This window comes from Aquarana catesbeiana, linkage group LG03 (genome assembly GCF_042186555.1).
Source record: "Aquarana catesbeiana isolate 2022-GZ linkage group LG03, ASM4218655v1, whole genome shotgun sequence".
NCBI lineage: Eukaryota > Metazoa > Chordata > Amphibia > Anura > Ranidae > Aquarana > Aquarana catesbeiana.
Window position 1 is genome coordinate 77,179,921 of NC_133326.1, and position 21,130 is coordinate 77,201,050.

Sequence of the window (21,130 nt, forward strand, 5' to 3'; positions counted from 1 at the left end):
AGGGCATGAAAGCTATTCCCAATTAAATACCATGTAACTGTCACACTGCTGGTGTGCCGCGCTTTGAAAAGTCCTGCATGCTGCACTGCATAAGGTTCAGTTTCTCAAAAGCGCACCAAAAAGCCACCTTCCATTGTAAGGTGGGAGCACATCAAAAGCTGGGTGCAAGGCCCCTAAGACAAGAAGTGTGTTACTGGCCATTTCACCAGGTAAAAATGAAGAAAAAATAAATTAAACTAAAAACAAAATTTTCATTTAGTCACCTCATCTAAGAGTTGGTAAGCTGCAATACATTACATTTTTGTTTTTTGGGTGTGGATACGCTTTAAAGCTTAAGATTAGTTAAAATAAATCAGCACAAGAGACCTTATTAACCATTAGTGTGATGTATACCTAGTGCTGCTGTCTCGTGATTTGGGAAAAGCCTCCTCCTCTGATGCCCCCACACCCGTCACTATATTCTTCTGGTGCAGAAAATGGTTTATAGAACTAAGAGAGCAGGGACAGTCACTTATCAACAGTCAATGCCTTTCCGCCCAGCTTCTCAATTCATAGAGACCGTACTGTGGCTTCTATGAATCAAACGTGATCTGTGAATGGAGGATGGAGTTCACCCCCTCCATTCATAGATTGTGTTTCAATCATAGTAGCGATAGTACAACTTTAATAAGAGGAGAAGCTGGGCAGAAAGGGTGGGTATAGTTGAGAACTCTTGATGAGTAAGGCAGGCCATTCATGGTGCAAATTTCTTTCCTGCAACCAGGAAAGAAATTTGCAGGATTCCCCCATCAACACAGACAGTGTTGACAGGGGAATCCCTCCTGCCGAGCAACTGTCTTCTCCCCGCCGGGAAAAGAGAGTGATTATCGCTAGCGCCTATAGCAGCCGCTTGCGATAATCGCAAGCCAATCCGGCAGGCTGGTTGTACCCAAGTTGATCGATCGATCAACCTGATACATTCAGCCTCCCCATTAATGGTTCAAATTTCGGCATAACGAGCCGAGATTTGAACAGCGTAACTGTCACTGCTCCCTCAGGTCTATTAATCCCCAATGCACCACAAGATTATGCCGGTGGGGGGCATCAGAGAAGGAATATTTCACTTAAACCACGAGACAGCAGCATATGGGACACATCACACTGATGGTAAGCAATGTCCCTTGTGCTGATATTTTTAACTAAACTTAGGCATTAATACAATATTTTGTAGCAACAAAGGATACTGCTTTTAAGCCTTTTGTTGCACAGCAACTAAACATACGGTACTTAAAACACCCACATCTATGAATGCCGACAATCCCACATCTGTGTCACATTACTATTTTCTAAAAATGATACATGAATCATGTTACTCTGTGACATCTCTGTGGGTTAAAAAACACATTTTGACAGTGTTAACATTGAAGCTTTTAGTCACACCCTAATTACATAAGGCTGAAGTATCTTTACCTGGGATGAGCTCACAATCCTCCGCTTGTCTTTACACCAATCCATGCAGAGAACTTTATTGCCGTGACCCTTCAATGTCCTCCTTGTTTTCATGACAAACTGGCCCAGGGACTCCACACGTTCTGCAACTTGATGTACTACAAACAAAATTGTATTATTAATAATGATAGAAACAATTGTGTAATTATGGATAGATAATCAATCTGATGCTTTGTGGGATTTGTTTGTAGGCATAGTTCAAATACCAGCTGTTGTATGTCATCTGTTCAAATGAAATACATCAAACTAATCAAAATAGGGAGGTTTAAAAACTGCACTCAAGAGAGAGTCTGGAAAGGAAATTCCAAAAACAGATTTATTTCTATATAACATATAAAATTCAAGCCACTTTGTTATATATTGTTAATAAATATTACTTTTCCATTTCAGTCTGTAGTAGGCATGATTTTATAAAACTGTCAAAAGATTAAAGCTTTCTTGCAACATGGAATCCTAGGTACATTCTGTACACTGCTTTCATTTCCTTCTTGTGATTTGCTAATTGTTTTCCCCGAAGTTTACACTGATCTGCAATTCTAATTACACGCACCCCCAGTTGAATGTTGATGAGTTTCTGAACACATACACTTTACAGTTGGACATACACCTTTAACCTCCCTGGTGGTATGATTATGTCAGATTTTTGCGTCTCAAGGCAATACATTTATTTTGCATAGAAATTTGGCGTTTTATATTGTAGGCCTGTTATTCTTAGCAATAACATACTTAAATCTGTCCAAACAAAAGTCTAGTAGACATCCCGGGTATGATGAAGTTTGAAACACAAAATCATAAATTATAATATAATTAATAAATATAAATTATAAAAAATAATAATATAATAATAATAAAATAAATTTCCCCACGATTCACTATCGCTCAATTCTGCAAGTGTTCTAATTTATTATCGCTGTTTTCTAGCTGGTCTAAAACCACTTTTGACATAAAGGGACACTTTTTGGTTGCTATGGACAATCTCCAGTTTCCAGGCAGAAAGAACAGTATATATCATATAAAACTGCATGCAGGGCACTAGACAAAGCACTGGGGACAAAAGGGAGGTGAAATAATTTCATACAGTAATGTAATCTGTAAGATTACACTGTACTGTATGTATTATGATTTTTCACTTTTTTGAATTTTCCGCCGGGCTCCGCCCCCATGTGTCGTGATGCTCGCAGGGAATGGCCCCCGGCACAGAGGGGCATCGGGCAGAGGACGGAGCCCACGGACACAGCGAGGGGACATCGCAGGATCCTGGGGACAAGGTAAGTATACCGCACCAGTATCCTGCAATGTAATCCCAAGTGTGGCTCGGGGTTACCACTAATGGTGCTGAAATTTAACCCGCCAAGGAGGTTAACCTCCCTGGCGGTATGATTATGTCTGATTTTTTGAACGTCAAAGCGGTACATTGTTTTACATGGAAAATTGGGGTTTTATATTGCAGGCCTGTAATTCTTAGAAATAACTCACTTAACCACTTGCTTACAGGGCACTTAAACCCCGCTCCTATCCAGACCAATTTTCAGCTTTCAGCGCTGACGCACTTTGAATGACAATTGTGCGGTCATACAACACTGTACCCAAATGAAATTTTTATCATTTTTTCACCACCAATAGAGCTTTCTTTTGGTGGTATTTGATCACCTCTGCAGTTTGTACTTTTTGTTAAAAAAATTTAAAAACCTGAATTAAAAAGAAAAAAAAAATTATTTTTTTATATTTTGTTATAAAAAATTTAAAACGGGTCATTTTTCTCCTTCGTTGATGTACACTGATAAGGCGGCAGTGATGGGCACTGATAGGGGGCAGTGATGGGCACTGATAGGTGGCAGTGATGGGCAGCACTGCCAGGTGGCACTGATTGGCACTACAGGTGGGCATTGATAGGTGGCACTTGTGGGCATTGATAGGTGGCACTTGTTGGCATTGATAGGTGGCACTTGTGGGCACTGTTAGGTGGTACTGTGGGCACTATTAGGTGGCACTGTGGGCACTGTTAGGTAGCACTGTGGACACTGTTATATGGCACTATTAGGTGGCACTGATGAGGCAGATGTGCCTCTTCCACTTGGGGACCGATGTCCCTCACATCCGAGCCGGTGATCGGCTTTTTTTTCTACTCACGCTGTCAGCGTGAGTAAAAAAAAAAAAAAATGATTACCGATCTTTTGTTTACATCATGTGATCATGTCATTGGCTGACAGCTGATCACATGGTAAGGGGCTGGGACCGGCCCCTTACTCGGATCGGTGAACAGCCGACTCTCAGTGACACGGTGATCACAGCACACTCTGCGCGCGCCCTGCAGGAGCGTGCACAGGGGAGGCCGTCATATGACGGCCTCCCGGGAATTCAGGTCCGCGCTGTGGTCGTCATTCGGCCATAGCGCGGATGTGTAGTGGTTATTAAAGTATATACCCACTTTTAAAGTTAAAGTTGTATACCCACTTTTTGAATTTTTACCTACAGGTAAAATGGTATGGTTTAGGAGATATTCACTTTGCATACAGCCGCTGATGTCAGTGTTGCATGCGCTGTGAATGCCCAGCTGAAGTTCTGGCAGACGCTGCCAGACCTTGCCGGGAAGAAGACTCCCGTGCGCAATGGCGGGAGTGACATCATCATGTGAGTAGCCGGAGCTGCGGACCCGGAAGACACGCAAAATGTCAGCGCCCTCGGGGTGGACTTGCCTGCGATACGGGGACCTCGTTCTAAGGTAAGTATTTCATAATGAGCTAGTATGCGTTTGCCTTACAGGGTTTTTTTTTTTTTTAACATATTTTTTTTCTGTGGGTATACAACCGTTTTAAATATGTCCAAACAAAAGTCTAGTAGACATCCTGGGTATGATAAAGTTTGAAACACAAATCATAAATTATAAAAATATAATAAATAACTATAAATAATTATAAAAAATAATAATACATTTTATTTAATAATGTAATCAAACCAAAAACACTGAAATTCGTCCAAACAAGGGTACACTAATACTAGTGACTGTAATATCAGACACTGCATATTGGTTTAGTAAACATCCCGGATATGAAAAATTTTGAAACATGTCACAACCAGGACAATGAAAAGCGTCCCTCTCTGTCAAAAGCGGTTTTAGACCAGCTAGAAATGATAGTGAATTAGAATCACTTGCAATATTGAGCGATAGTAATTAGTGGGGAAATTCCTAATCCTACACTGCAAGTGACGACAGCGACAATTCTGCAACTGAGCTCAGTGCTGCGTGATCCGTACCACAGTCAATAGAGCACCAAGTTCACACAGCACTGAGCTCAGTCGCAGAATTATCGCTGTCGTCACTTTCAGTGTCTGATGAGGAATTTCCCCACTAATCTTTATCGCTCAATTCTGCAAGTGATTCTAATTCACTATCGTTGTTTTCTAGCTGGTCTAAAACCGCTTTTGACGTAGAGGGCACTGGACAAAGCACTAGGGACAAAACTGAGGTGAAATGATTTGATACAGTAATGTAATCTACAGATTACAATGTATTGTGTGTGTTATGTTTTTTGTACTTTTTTGAATTTGCAGCTGGGCTCCGCCCCCATGCATCGCAAAGCTAGCAGGGACCAGAGCCTGGAACTGGAGGATACAGCAGGAGGACATCGCAGAATCCTAGGGACAAGGTAAGCAACTGTACCTGGATACTGTGATGCAATCCTGAGTGTGGCTCAAGGTTACCGCTATTGGTACTGAAAATGAACCCCGAGCCACATTCGGGATTACCGCTAAGGAGGTTAAAGTTTGGTTTGAATGTTCATATCAGACCACTCGATCTTGCCATCATTGAGTAAGCTAATTTTGTTTAAAAGCCCTTAAAACTTTGTCCAAACCTGCCACTTGAATGGAATCTTAGATGTGTTAAACAGATTTCTTTTGTGCCTAGAACATGCACATTAAAATCTCTGATTTTAAATGCTGTGAAGAGGGCTCCACAAGTCATGCTTTGTCTCGCGCTTATAAACTTTTGCTCGTGGAACCCTCTCTCGCATCCCATAAGTTTTTGACTCATTGGGAACAAGACCTCTAACTCAAACTGACGCTGGAAGAGTGTTCAAAAATTCTCACACACTCCTACAAATCCTCTTTTGCCTTAAATATCAAGAAACCGGCTATAAAATAGTTAGTGGTTGGTATCTTACCCCAGCTCTACTTCACTGAATATACCCTTCCGTGCCTGACACTTGTTGGCGCTGCAGTACAAGTAAGGGTGACATGTTAGATTTTTTCTGGTCTTGACCAGCGCTCCAACCACTCTGGACCCATGCTCATTATATAATACAGAAGTTTACCAACCGAGTCGTCCCCTTCACCCCGGGATTCTTTCTTTTACACCACACTACTATCCCCCTAACAATAATAATAATAAACTTTATTTTATATAGTGCCATTAAAGGTAGCTTTCAATGAGTTTAGAGAAGACAACTCTCTGATGTTCTTTGGAAGTGAATTGCAGAGTTTTGGAGCAACGCAGGAGAAGGCTCTGTCTCTCCCATTGAGTGTAGGCGAGTAGAGTGGACACAGAAGACCAGAATTTGAGGTGCGGAGGTTACGAGGGGGGGGGGGAGTAAGTTGATAAAAGTTCAGAGAGATAATGGGGGGCCAAGCCATGAAGAACCTTATTGATGAGCAAGAGGATTTTAAAGTCTATGCGAAACCTGGCAGGTAGCCAGTGCAAGGACTCCACAATAGGGGTAATATGGTCTTTTGTATAGGGCCTAGTCAGGATTCTGGCTGTAGAATTCTTTACAAACAATCCATTATTAGACACCTGATTAATGCCCCATGTTCCTGTATCCCCACACTATGGAAATCCTCTACGCAACCTTCCCTATCACTATGGTTTTGCAAAATCGAGGACATTAAGGAAATGGAGAGCATGACAGGTGGATTAAGGGGCATGGAGGAGAAAATTTGTAAAATGTGGTGCCACTGGTCAGCATATACATGCACTGAGGAATTTCAGGATTTTTTAATGGGCATAAACCCCCAAATTGCACATAGACCACAGGGGACTCTGACCCGTGACCTTTATCTTACAATGGTAAACTTGTTGATATCTGACCTTTGTACTATGTCCTAGACAAGAGTTATTTACAATCCTGTAGATAGCTTTTTTCAAGGAACCTTGAATGTCGAATTTTAGTTTTTTGTACATTTTTGTTTATTTGGGTTTTGTTGTGACTTTACCTTGTTTACCTGTTTTTTGTAAACATTGGAAAATCTTTACTAAATACAGAATGCAAATAAACTGTTAGAATTTTGTTTGAGGAAAATTCTTCATCCTGTTCTTTCCCATCTTCTTATCTCTATGGTCAAAAACAAATGTCCATTTCACCCCACTAACCATTAGGAAATCAAAATAATGCTTCAAAAACAAACGTTTTCAAACACTATTCTATTGGTATATGGTCAGTTTTAGGTCCCTTTCACATGGGGCAGACTCCAATTAGATCAGCAGGGGATCTGTCCGCTGATCCCCTGCTGATCTAAGCAGAGCGAGTGGATGAGAGGTCAGTGTCCGCTCTGCATAAGTTGGCCCACTTTGTTCTTCAGACCGGCAAGTGTAATTGGACTCTGCTTTCCATTTACACCCAAATGCCCTCTGATCCGATCTGCCTAGACTTTTTGTAGCTGACCGGATCAGATTGGAGGTAGGTAAGTTTGTGTACACCCGCTGTTCCAAAGGGGTGAATGGAGGGTCCGATCAGGTCTGCCTGAAAAACTGACAATCAACCTGATCAGACCCTCATGTGAAAGGGGAATAAGGCTCATCCTCACCAACAGGGATGCAGACACTGCAGTTTTTCTCATTACAACTTAAAGATTACTCAAGTGATTGTAATGAAGGCTGGATCTCCCATTCAGAGGTCAGTTTTAAGGCATAACAAGGCAAGCATGAATTACTTAAAAAAAAGAGAAATGTAAAAACTTGGAAAAAAGCTTTCCAAACCTTTGCAATGTATTCTCCCAATTTTCTCAGCTAATGTAGTTTTACTTCAAGGAGCTTTTTTACTTGACTATAGTGATGAAAAGTGTTTTGAATACCAGTCATTGCATTACGTTGTTCTGGGGGATTTTTAGTTCAAGCTTTGATAAATGCAAACTTTGATAGATACCAACCAAACAAAGATTTGGTCTATTGATTTCCTCAGTGTATCCAAGACTGTACCTGTGGCCCTTCCACCAATGTGGAGCCAGTTGCTACTTGGAACTGCATTTGGAGTAAAAAAAACAAAGTCAAATGTTTCCATTGTCAGTTGATTGGATTTAAGTTTGTGCAAAACAATTATGTCATCCTGAGTGGGAAGAATGCCCACAAGGTAGCGGGTCATGACTTCCTGGAAGAATGTATTCATTGCACAAGACGTGATATAGCCGGTCATATGTTTATTGTGATGGTGGGGTAATAGCGGTCACTACTGCCTGGCAAACTAGCTGAGCCCAAGCGCAGAACAAGACAAGAACATTAATCTTGTGATACTCTAATTTATGACTTTCAGACAAGCTATGATGCTCTTTATGTTAAAGTATAAAAACAAACAGCAGCACACATAGCATTACAATCCCCACATCTACCGATCAGCCTTTGTATTGTTATAGTGGAGCAGCTGAAATGCTTCATTGAAAAGTGGGTATAGCGCAGGTTCGTCATTGGTTAAAATATATCAATACTTTATTAGATATAGGCTGCATAAAAGTTAGATATATTAAATGGCCACTATTTATACTGTATGTAAATATTTAAAGTGTTACTAAACCCACAACGGTAAAATCAGTCTGTATATACAGTAAAGCATGCTTGTTATACTCACTGTGGAACTTAAAGGGTTAATCCTCTGCATTGTGTAAAAAGGCTGTTTGATCCTGTCTTCTCTGATCCTCCCCTTCTTCCACTGTCCCCAATCTATCTCTTGATAAGACAGAGCCTCTGGAGTCACTCTGCACATGTTCAGTGTGGTGTGTATTGCTAGGGAGTTTTTTCTTTCTTGGAAGGGTGCATGTGATCAGCACAGGGTCAATCAGCACTGTCCAGACAGAGGGTCAGGGGTCCTGCAGCATCATAGAACAGTCAGAGTAGCATGAAATCTCCTCCTACAAGCTTTAACCAGACAGTGATAGAAGTCACAAGACTGCTATATACTGCTGATGGGAAAACGTATATTTACTAAAATAATTGCATTTCCATGTTCTGTGTACTGTGGGAGACCAGATATAGTGAATGCAGGGTCCTGGGTTTAGTAACACTTTAAGCAAAAAAGTGTAATTAGAAAATTAAAAAAAAATAGTATTGTTTGTGGACTGGTATATGAGACATGAGAGTTGGGGCTGTCATATGGTTTAACATCTATGTTCTGGTTATGGTGCTTAATATAAGATGGTTGGCTATACTGAAATATTCAAGAGACTTTTTTTATGAGGCTTATCTCAACTAATAATTCTAATAATAATATCTCCAACTGATAGATTTGGTGGAAACCAGTAGAATACATAATAGACTCATTCCTTTATCTTGTGAGTTGTGCGTGATTTTTATTAGCTGCTACCCACAGAGGTGTATGTGTGTTGGAAATGTTGTTGTTGATAGGTCTCACTTTATTATTGCATACTGTCTCCTATTTCTCCGCCTCTTTGTTTTTGTACAGGCACATGATGTCGCTCATCAAATGATGTTCATCTGTACCAGTTCAATGTCCGATATGAAAAACATTTAGGGATTTATTTACTGAAGGCAAATAGGCTGTGGCCAGTGCCAGAATAAACTCTGTGGAGGCCCTAGGCAGCCGAGACCTTGGGGGACCCCTCGCAGGTTTCTTATGCACGCGCTCTAGTGGGATAACACTGAACTAAGTAGTGTACACATCAGCCACTAGAGGGAGATGGTCATCACTATTGTACATTACATGTACAAAGGTTGCACCAACATTTTTTACAAACTGACCTCTGAAAGAAGGTGAGCTTTTAGGAGACAAACCCTGATGTCTATGGTTCTTGTACTTACATTACCTTAATACAGTATTTTCTCTATAGTGTCTTTAACTCCTTGCTGCCGCCCCACAGTAGATTTATTGCCGACGAGCAGGACGGACAACGTACCTGTATGGCACCGCCTGTCTTCCAAGTTCGGGCGCACGCAAGCGTGGACACAGCATTAGTTTGGTAGCAGATTTTAGCCAACGATTTTGCCTAAAATCAGCTGATTGGCTGTGTCCAATCACAGACAGTATTCTGTGTTTACAAAAAAACAGTTAACCCCTTGCTTGCCCCTAGATGTTAACCCCTTCCCAGCCAGTGTCATTAATACAGTGCCAGTGTACATTATCACTGTATTAGAATTACTAGTGACATCGGTGTCTGTTAGTGCCAGATTGCCCACCACCCTATCACAGTCACACTATGGGGTAGATTTACTAAAGGCAAATTGACCGTACACTTTGCAAAGTGGAACTGCACTCTGCAAGAGCAGTGGTTGCTCCAGAGCTTAATAAAATGAGCAGAAGCTCTGCTGACTTCCATCATCCAATCATGTGCAAGCAATAATGTAGTTTTACTTTTTCCGTGCACGTGATTGAAAACTTTTTGTAAAGTGAAGTTTTACCTCATTTACTAAGCTCTGGAGCACCTGCACTTTTAGAGTGCAACTGCACATTGCAAATTGCACAGTCTATTTGCCTTTAGCATATCAACCCCTATAAGTTGCTGATCATTGCCATTACTAGTATAGCATCTATAGCTGCATAAATTGCAGCATATATACCATAGTTGACACTATAACTTTGCACAAACCAATTAACATACATTTATTTGGATTTTTTTTTTTTTTTTTTTTACCAAATACATGTTGCAGAATACATTTTGGTCAAAATGTATGAAGAAATTAGGTTTTGTTAATTTTTTATTGGATATGTTTTATATATATTTTTTTTTTTAATTTTTTGTTCAAAATCGGTCTTTTTTTTGTTTATGTAATAAAAAAATTAAAAAAAAAAACAGTGGTGATCAAATTCCACCAAAAGAAAACTCTATTTGTGTAAAAATGTTTTTATCAATTTCATTTGGGTGCATGTTCGCGCAATTGCCAGTCGCAAGTAGCACGGTTACTACATAGTTACATAGTAGGTGAGGTTGAAAAAAGACACAAGTCCATCAAGTCCAACCTATGTGTGTGATTATGTGTCAGTATTACATTATATATCCCTGTATGTTGTGGTCATTCAGGTGCTTATCTAATAGTTTCTTGAAGCTATCAATGCTCCCCGCTGAGACCACCGCCTGTGGAAGGGAATTCCACATCCTTGCCGCTCTTACAGTAAAGAACCCTCTACGTAGTTTAAGATTAAACCTCTTTTCTTCTAATTTTAATGAGTGGCCACGAGTCTTGGTAAACTCTCTTCTGCGAAAAAGTTTTATCCCTATTGAGGGGTCACCAGTCCGGTATTTGTAAATTGAAATCATATCCCCTCTCAAGCGTCTCCTCTCCAGAGAGAATAAGTTCAGTGCTCGCAACCTTTCCTCATAACTAAGATCCTCCAGACCCTTTATTAGCTTTGTTGCCCTTCTTTGAACTCGCTCCATTTCCAGTACATCCTTCCTGAGGACTGGTGCCCAGAACTGGACCGCATACTCTAGGTGCGGCCGGACCAGAGTCTTGTAGAGCGGGAGAATTATCGTTTTATCTCTGGAGTTGATCCCCCTTTTAATGCATGCCAATATTCTGTTTGCTTTGTTAGCAGCAGCTTGGCATTGCCTGCCATTGCTGAGCCTATCATCCACTAGGACCCCCAGGTCCTTTTCCATCCTAGATTCCCCCAGAGGTTCTCCCCCCAGCGTATAGAATGCATTCATATTTTTGCCACCCAAATGCATTATTTTACATTTTTCTACATTGAACCTCATTTGCCATGTAGTCGCCCACCCCATTAATTTGTTCAGGTCTTTTTGCAAGGTTTCCACGTCCTGCAGAGAAGTTATTGCCCTGCTTAGCTTAGTATCGTCTGCAAATACAGAGATTGAACTGTTTATCCCATCCTCCAGATCGTTTATGAACAAATTAAATAGGATTGGTCCCAGCACAGAACCCTGGGGCACCCCACTACCCACCCCTGACCATTCTGAGTACTCCCCATTTATCACCACCCTCTGAACTCGCCCTTGTAGCCAGTTTTCAATCCATGTACTCACCCTATGGTCCATGCCAACAGACCTTATTTTGTACAGTAAACGTTTATGGGGAACTGTGTCAAATGCTTTTGCAAAATCCAGATACACCACGTCTACGGGCCTTCCTTTATCTAGATGGCAACTCACCTCCTCATAGAAGGTTAATAGATTGGTTTGGCAAGAACGATTCTTCATGAATCCATGCTGATTACTGCTAATGATATCGTACGTATTACTAAAATCCTGTATATAGTCCCTTATCATCCCCTCCAAGAGTTTACATACTATCGATGTTAGGCTAACTGGTCTGTAATTCCCAGGGATGTATTTTGGGCCCTTTTTAAATATTGGTGCTACATTGGCTTTTCTCCAATCAGCTGGTACCATTCCAGTCAGTAGACTATCTGTAAAAATTAGGAACAACGGTCTGGCAATCACTTGACTGAGTTCCCTAAGTACCCTCGGATGCAAGCCATCTGGTCCCGGTGATTTATTAATGTTAAGTTTCTCAAGTCTAATTTTAATTCCGTCCTCTGTTAACCATGTAGGTGCTTCCTGTGTTGTGTCATGAGGATAAACACTGCAGTTTTGGTTACTGAAGCCCCCCGATTCACTCGTGAAGACTGAGGAGAAGAATAAATTCAATACCTTCGCCATCTCCCCATCCTTTGTAACCAGATGTCCTTCCTCATTCTTTATGGGGCCAATATGGTCTGTCCTCCCTTTTTTACTGTTTACATACTTAAAGAATTTCTTGGGATTTTTTTTGCTCTCCTCCGCTATGTGTCTTTCATGTTCTATCTTAGCTGTCCTAATTGCACGCTTACATTTCTTATTGCATTCTTTATAAAGTCTGAATGCTGAGGATGATCCCTCAACCTTGTATTTTTTGAAGGCCTTCTCCTTTGCTTTTATATGCATTTTTACATTGGAGTTAAGCCATCCAGGACTTTTGTTCGCTCTTTTAAATTTATTACCCAATACTGAATAGCAAAAAATGCCCATGCCACCTTCCGGGTGGTTAAGAAAGTTTCATTGTAATTTTATTACAAAATCAAATCAATAATATTTTGATCCATTGTTGCGGGGCCCTTAACCACTTGCCTAATGGGCACTTTTACCCCCTTCCTGCCCAGGCCAATTTTTAGCTTTAGCACTTTGAATGAAAATTGTGCGGTCATGCAACACTGTACTTTGTTTATTGAAATTATTATTGAAATGATTGAAATATTTATTGTTTTATTAATTTTTTTAGACAGATAGAGCTTTCTTTTGATGGTATTTAATTGCCACTGGGTTCATTTTTTGCTAAACAAACGAAAAAACAAAAACAAAAAGTTGTTCTTAGTTTCTGTTATACAATTTTGCAAATAAGTAAATTTCCTCCTTCACTGATGTGCGCTGTTGAGGCTGCACTGATGGGCACTGAGGAGGCAGCACTGATAGGCATGGATTGGGCATCACTGATGGGCATGGATTGAGCATCACTGATGGGCACTGATGAGGCTGCACTGATAGGGGGCACTAATGGGCACTGATAGGTAGCACTGATGGGCACTGATATGTGGCGCTGATGGGCACTGATAGGCGGCAATTATAGGCGATAATGATAGGCATCACTGATAGGCACTGACAGGCAGCACTGATGGGCGTCACTGATGGACACTGATGAGGCTGCACTGATAGGGTGCACTAATGGGCACTGATAGGTGGCACTGATATGTGGCGCTGATGGGCACTGATAGGCGGCAATGATAGGCATCACTGATAGGCACTGACAGGCAGCACTGATGGACACTGACTGGCAGCACTGACTGACAGCACTGGTAGGCACTAACTGACAGCATTGGTGGGCACTGTTGGGACTGCAATGATCACCAGGGCACTGATGATCAGTGTAGATGTCCCCTGTGTGGATTTGCCGGTTATCAGTTCTCCTCTCCTCACGCGCAGTCAGTGTGAGGAGAGGAATGCCGATAACCAGCAAATGTTTACACTGTGATCAGCTGTGATTGGACACAGCTTATCATGTGGTAAAGAGCTGCAGTGATTGGCTCTTTACCACGATCTGTGATCAACTGTATCCCAAGGACACAGCGATCACAGATGAGTGTGGATGCATGCCGCAGGGGGCGCGCGAGAAACATGAACATGGGAGGACGTCATATGATACCCTCCCAGCAATGTACGACCATGCTGTAGCCTTAATTCAGCTACAGCACAATCAGGAAGAGGTTAAACGGCATGGGTTCCATAGGCTGGTGCTTACTCTGTCTATTTGGTAATCCGGCACTGGCTGTTCCCTTTAAAAGTGAAGTTGAATTTAGCATGGGAATTCCCCCAGAGCTTAGTGAATGTGGTGAAATTACATTTTGCAAAGAATATTCAACTATGTGCAAGGGGAAAAAAAAGTAAAAAAAAACTATAACTAAGCATATAGAGTTTAATTTACTAAAGGCAACTAGGCTGTTTGCGTTGCAAAGAACATTGCACTGTGCAAGGGAATTTGCCCCCGAGCTTAGTGAATGTGGTGAAGTTTCACTTTGCAAAGAATACCTAATCATGTGCAAGGAAAATAAGGAAAACTGCGTTTTTGCTTAAACATGATTGGATGATGGAAGTCAGCAGAGCCTCACTTCATTTACTAAGCTCTGGGTAAAATTTACATTAAAGTGGAGCTACACTGCATCTGAGCACCACAAAACAAAAGCGCTATTTTATTCACTTTTAATATTCAAACCAAACTCCCCATCCATCCATGTCTTCATGCTTTATTTTGCTGAGCAATCACTTTGAAAAACACCCCCCTAGCATTTCTGGCCGCGGCCATCTTGAGTTAGGGCAGATGATTCATGTAGTATTTACTCCCTGGAATCTATCTGCTCAGGCATGCAAGCAGGAGAGTCTAGCTGAGGAAACCCCTGCTCCCCTTCCAAAGACTCCTGGGATGTATGACATCATTTGCCTAGGCTGGAAACCAGGAAGTCACTGAAGAAATGCATACCTCCCAACATTTTGAGATGGGAATGAGGGACACCTACTATCAAATGTATGTAGGCATAGGACACACCCCCTGCCACACCCCCTTAAGGGAGAATTAACCAAAAAAAAAAAAGGTTAATGAAATCCACAAGGACTTTTTTTATCATTACTATTCCTTTATATTGGCTTTTAAAATGTACAAATGCAGCAATTTAGAAATTAGATGAAAGGTTTAGCACTGGGAAACACTTTTTGAAAGATAAAAAGTGCATTTTATATACAACTATATAGATCAGATACAAATGAGGAACAAATGAGGAGGATGAGGGACAGAGGGACATTGCTCCAAATCAGGGGCAGTCCCTCCAAATCAGGAATGGTTGGGAGCTATGGAAATGTAAAAAAATAGAGTTTAAAACATGTAAAAATAATATACCTTCCTATCTATTTATTAATGCTAGCAGCACGAGGATTAAAAATAGTCAATGTCAATTGAGAGAGTGAAGTTCCACTTTTAATGCAACTTCGTTTGCAAAGTGAAAAGTCTATTTGCTATCAGTAAATCAACCCCAATAGAATCTGTTGTATGAGATGCTTGTTATTTGACTTTGTTCATCCCTTCCAACAACAATGGTATTCCAAGTTTTTCTGAATTAGTTAGCTGTGTTCCAACAATTACTGATGGATGTTACATGTTCTTGGAAAGCATCATAGGTTCTATAAATCATATGATATCACAAATGCCTCATCACACATTTCTTCCAGCTTACCTAATGGCATTTACAAATGAGCAAAATTAAAGTGTACCTGTCACCTATCAGTTTCCTGTGGGGGATGTGTGGCACAGTGAAGTTTCCAAGGAATGCCAAATTTCACATTCTTATTCGTATGTGCCCCGGGTCACAAAATGGCTTCACCCATATATAAACACAAACAATATGGCATATGGCAGTACCATAAGCAAATACACTATATTATACTGTGTGTACTGGTCTTTATGAGTGCTCATAGTTTTTGGAAAGCAGTCTGACATGCACACATGTATTTCCACTCTGGTCAGCGCACTCAGCCATTGGCTCAGAGCGCTGACCAGGAGCTGGTCGGCAGGCCTTACAATTGATGTTTACATTCCTTGTAATAGGAATAAAAGTAACACTTTTTTTTTTTTAAAGAACAGTGTAAAAATAAAAAATAAAATAAATAATAAAAAAAGTAAAAATGTTTTAAACGCGTCCCGTCCCGATGAGCTCACGTGCAGAAGCGAACGCATTCGTGAGTAGCGCCCACATATGAAAACGATGTTCAAACCACACATGTGGGGTATCGCCGTGATCGGTAGAGCGAGAGCAATAATTCTAGCCCTAGACCTCCTCTGTAATTCTAAACATACAACCTGTAGAAATTTTTAAACGTCGCCTATGGAGATTTTTAAGGGTAAAAGTTTGTCGCCGTTCCACGAGCTTTACTATTGTCTTATTTTTTCATTCAAAAAAGTGTATTTTTTCAAAAAAAAGCGCGCTTGTAAGACCGCTGGGCAAATACGGTGTGACAGAAAGTATTGCAATGACCGCCATTCTATTCTCTAGGGTGTTAGGGAAAAAAATGTATAATGTTTGGGGGTTCTAAGTAATTTTCTAGCAAAAAAAAAACTGTTTTTAACTTGTAAACAACAAATCTCAGAAAGAGGCTTGTTCCTTAAGTGTTTAATAGGTGGGGCGTGAGACATAAATTAGCACTGACTGCTCATCACAGGACAGGAACATAGGAATGAAGACATTTCGTAAACCATCTCATTTAATACTACTCCCAAAGGGAGGTAGGCTGGCGTCATGGACAGAACCCATAGACATACAATAAGATCTAAACAAAAAGAGCGGGCTTGTGGGCATAGGGAAGCAGAGAAAACAGAGAATATATGTATATATATATATACTGTATATATGAGGACAGCTATGTGACATATTATGATTCATCTGAATTCACCCTTCTACATACCAGAAATTATCTCTTTCACACCCAGCTGTCGAAACACTTGGCTCACCCCTCTGTTACATAACTATGAAATGTTAGCATTAGGAATTATAGGAGGTTCTGTAATCCTGTACCAGTTTACACATTATTAGACATGCCCAAACACAAGAGACGGCAAACAAAGTCACACAACCCATCTGCAGCATCTGCTTTCAGTGTTTGGAGTGTGCTGAGTAAGCCCTTTGTAGGCCTGAACCCTATCATGACTTGGGCCTGTGAAGTTATGGGGCCATGCATGACTGCTGTTCTTCTTTTCACATGATGTCATCTCACATACATTCTGGGGATTTAAAGAAACTTCCTTTATAATGGTGCAGGAAACTGTCAGGAGTGACATGTGTCACATTAACAGATATACCGGTTTTAGGTCTATCTGCACCAACTGCTCCAATTTCTATTTCAGAGTGAAACAGAAACTAGAGCACGGTGTGCACACATTTAACTATTTACGGACCGCCCGCCGCAGTTGTACTGTGGCAGGTTGGCTCCCCTGCACGAATCACCGTCATTGTACGTTGAGCGCTTACATTGTACGTCGGGTGCCCGGCGGATTCAATATCCGCTGGCCACCCACAATCGCTCCAGAAACAGGCAGAACGGGGATCTGTCGGTGTAAACAAACAGATCCCCGTTCTGTCAGGAGAGGAGAGAGAGATCATCTGTTTCTAGTGATTAGGAACAGTGATTTCTCTCCTCCTCCAGTCAGCCCAGCCCCTATACAGTTAGCAACACCTCCCAGGGAACACACTTAACCCCTTGATCGCCCCCTAGTGTTAACCGCTTCCCTGCCAGTGACATTTATACAGTAATCAGTGACTATTTTTTTTAGCTCTGATCGCTGTATAAATGTCAATGGTCCCAAAAAAGTGTCAAAAGTGTCCGTATAAATGTCAATGGTCCCAAAAAAGTGTCAAAAGTGTCCGATCTGTCCACCGCAATGTCGCAGTCCCGTTAAAAATTGCTGATCACCGCTATGACTAGAAAACAAAAAAATAATAATAAAAATGCTATAAATCGTATTCCATAGTGTGTAGACACGATAACTTTTGCGCAAACCAATCAATATACACTTATTGCATTTTTTTTTTACCAAAAATATGTAGTGGAATACATATTTGCCTAAACTGAGGAAGAAATTATTTTTTTTACATTTTTTTTTTTGGATATTTATTATAGTAAAAAATTTAAAAAATAATTTTTTTCAAAATTGTCGCTTTTTTTTTTATAATATTGCAAAAAATCCATCCACAGAGGTGATCAAATACCACCAAAAGAAAGCTCTATTTGTGGAAAAAAAGGGACATAAATTTTGTTTGGGTAGAGCATGGCACGACCACGCAATTGTCAGTTAAATTGACGCAGTGCTGTATCGCAAAAGATGGCCCGGTCATTAAGGAGGCGAATCCTTCCGGGGCTGAAGTGGTTAAAAGATGGAATTTTTCTTACAGAAAACTGCCGCAGATTCCAGACAGGTCTGAATGTACAGGATTTACAGGAGGTACAGGATGTGAGCTGTGAGAATAATCTACTAATATATGGCCAACTTAAGTCAAGGACTGTACTCTGAGGTAAAGTACTTGACTTAAAGTGCCTTGAAAACGTATTCATACCCCTTGAAATTTTCCACATTTTATCATGTTATAACCAAAAACGTAAATGTATTTTATTGGGATTTTATGTGATAGACCAACACAAAGTGGCACATAATTGTGAAGTGGAAGGAAAATGATAAATGGTTTTCAAACTTTTTTTACAAATAAATATGTGAAAAGTGTGGCGTGCATTTGTATTCGGCCCCCTTTACTCTGATACCCCTAACTAAAATCTAGTGGAACCAATTGCCTTCAGAAGTCACCTAATTAGTCAAAAGAGTCCACCTGTGTGTAATTTAGTCTCAGTATAAATACAGCTGTTCTGTGAAGCCCTTAGAGGTTTGTTAGAGAACCTTAGTGAACAAACAGCATCATGAAGGCCAAGGAACACACCAGACAGGACAGGGATAGAGTTGTGGAGAAGTTTAAAGCAGGTTAGGTTATAAAAAAATATCCCAAGCTTTGAACATCTCATGGAGAACTGTTCAATCCATCATCCAAAAATGGAAAGAGTATGGCACAAACAGCTAACCTACCAAGACATGGCCGTCCACCTAAACTGACAAGCCGGGGCAAGAGGAGCATTAATCCGAGAAGCAGCCAAGAGGCTGCTGGAGGAGCTGCAGAGATCCACAACTCAGGTGGGACAATCTGCCTACAGGACAATTATTAGTCGTGCTCTCCACAAATCTGGCCCTTATGGATAAGTGGCAAGAAGAAAGCCATTGCTGAAAGAAAGCCATAAGAAGTGCCTTTTGCAGTTTGCAAGAAGCCATGTGGGGGGCACAGGAAACATGTGGAAGAAGGTGCTCTGGTCAGAAGAGACCAAAATTTAACTTTTTGGTCTAAAAGCAAAACGCTATGTGTGGCGGAAAACTAACACTGCACATCACCCTGAACACACCATCCCCACCATGAAATATGGTGTTGACAGCCTCATGTTGTGGGGATGCTTTTCTTCAGCAGGGACAGGAAAGCTGGTCAGAGTTGAAATGTGGAAAATTTCAAGGGGTATGAATACTTTTTTAAGGCACCGTATACTTACAAGCCGAATGCCAGCTGACATCAGCCGGTCAAAAAAAAATGGCCGACATTTGGCCCATGTGTATGGCACCCTGTCTGACAGAAAACGGCTGTTTGGCCATATTCTGTCAGACAAGCATGCTGGAAAACCAACAGCCGAACGGCTCTAGATCGGCACTCTAAGCCAACAGCAGAGATCGCTGATCAGAGTGTTCTGGCTGGAGGGGCCGCCCCCCTGTCAGAACACAACAGCTCAGTAGGGGAGATCGCTGTACTAACGTTGAATCGTTAGTACAGTGGCTCCAACCGGAGCTGACCCCCCCCCCCATCAATTGCAGCCTCATTGTGCCCATCAAATGCAGCCATTGTGCCCATCAAATGCAGCCACTGTGCCCATCATATGCAGCCATTGTGCCCATCAAATGCAGCCACTGTGCCCATCAAATGCAGCCATTGTGCCCATCATATGCAGCTGCTGTGCCCCATCATATGCAGCCACTTGTGCCCATCATATGCAGCCATTTGTGCCTGTCAAACGCTGCCACTTGTGCCCACTATATGTAGCCACTTGTGCCAATCCAATGCAGCCACTTTTGCCAATCAAAAGCAGCCACTTGTGCCAATCAAAGCAGCCACTTGTGCCCATCAAATGCAGCCACTTGTGCTCTTTATATGCAGCCACTTGTTCCCATCATATGCAGCCACTTGTGCCCATCAAATGCAGCCACTTGTGCCCATCATATACAGCCACTTGTGCCCATCATATGCAGCCACTTGTGCCCATCAAATGCAGCCACTTGTGCCCATCATATGCAGCCACTTGTGCCAATCAAATGCAGCCACTTTTGCCCAGTATATGCAGCCACTTGTGCCCATCATATGCTGCCACTTGTGCCTGTCATATGCAGCCACTTGTGCCAATCTAATGCAGCCACCTGTGCCAATCAAATGCAGCCACTTGTGCCCATCATATGCAGCCATTTGTGCCCGTCAAAGGTAGCCACTTGTGCCCATCAAATTCAGCCACTTACCCTGGCAATAAAAACATTTGAGAGAAAAGGCACTAAATGTCTTGCACACACACACCCCAGCTCGGAGCTCGTAGCTGCTGGCACTTGCACACCCACCCTCAGGGCTCGCAGCTGGCACTTCCACCCCCCGTGCGTGGCTCGCGGCTCTAGGCCCCCCAACGGGAGGTCCAGCACTTACCTAAAGAGCACCCTCTGTGTCTCCACTCTCCTCCACACTCGGGCAGCAGCAGCGGCGGAGGTGTACGCTTCTCTCATGCTTCCCCTGCTTGCCAAAGCACCACTAGGCATCCAATAGGTTTGCCTGGATCTTTGGCCAATCGGGAAACAGGTCTCACTGACCTGCCTCCTAATTGGTGGGGAGGCACTGTAGTGTGAAGATAGCGAAAATTAATTCGCTATGGTCACACAATTGGGTGGGATCAAGGAGCAATCTCTGCACCCCGAGCCCACCCTTTTTTGAAGCCAATCAGAGCCTCTAGCTCTAATCAAGTGCTTCAAAAAAAAAAAACACTCCCTCCCACCCCCACCATAAGAATCCATGGGGCCGGCGTCCTGAAAGGGCCCCGGCGCATGGATAGGGAGGCGGCGGCAGGGAAAGGGGGGCGGTGCCCGTGCGCCCTCAATGCATGGGCCACCACTGTACAGGATATAAATGTGGATGCCACAGTGCATGTGAAAGGCTTTAAATAATACAAGCAGGGCCCTCTGATTCCTCCTGTATTGAATTGTATTGTAACTGTACTGTCTGTCCTTGTTTTGTAAAGTGCTGCACAAACTGTTGGTGCTATATAAATCCTGTAT

At 41.9% G+C, this 21,130-nt stretch overlaps 1 protein-coding gene across 1 annotated transcript in view; it reads right to left on the reverse strand.

Moving 5' to 3' along the window:
* GNB5 (G protein subunit beta 5) overlaps positions 1-21,130 on the reverse strand; it is a 117,327-nt gene that overhangs the window by 72,077 nt on the left and 24,120 nt on the right. Inside the window, exon 4 of the mRNA XM_073618723.1 lies at positions 1,450-1,586. Coding sequence (XP_073474824.1) covers positions 1,450-1,586 — 137 coding nt within the window. The remainder of the gene's footprint in view (positions 1-1,449; positions 1,587-21,130) is intronic.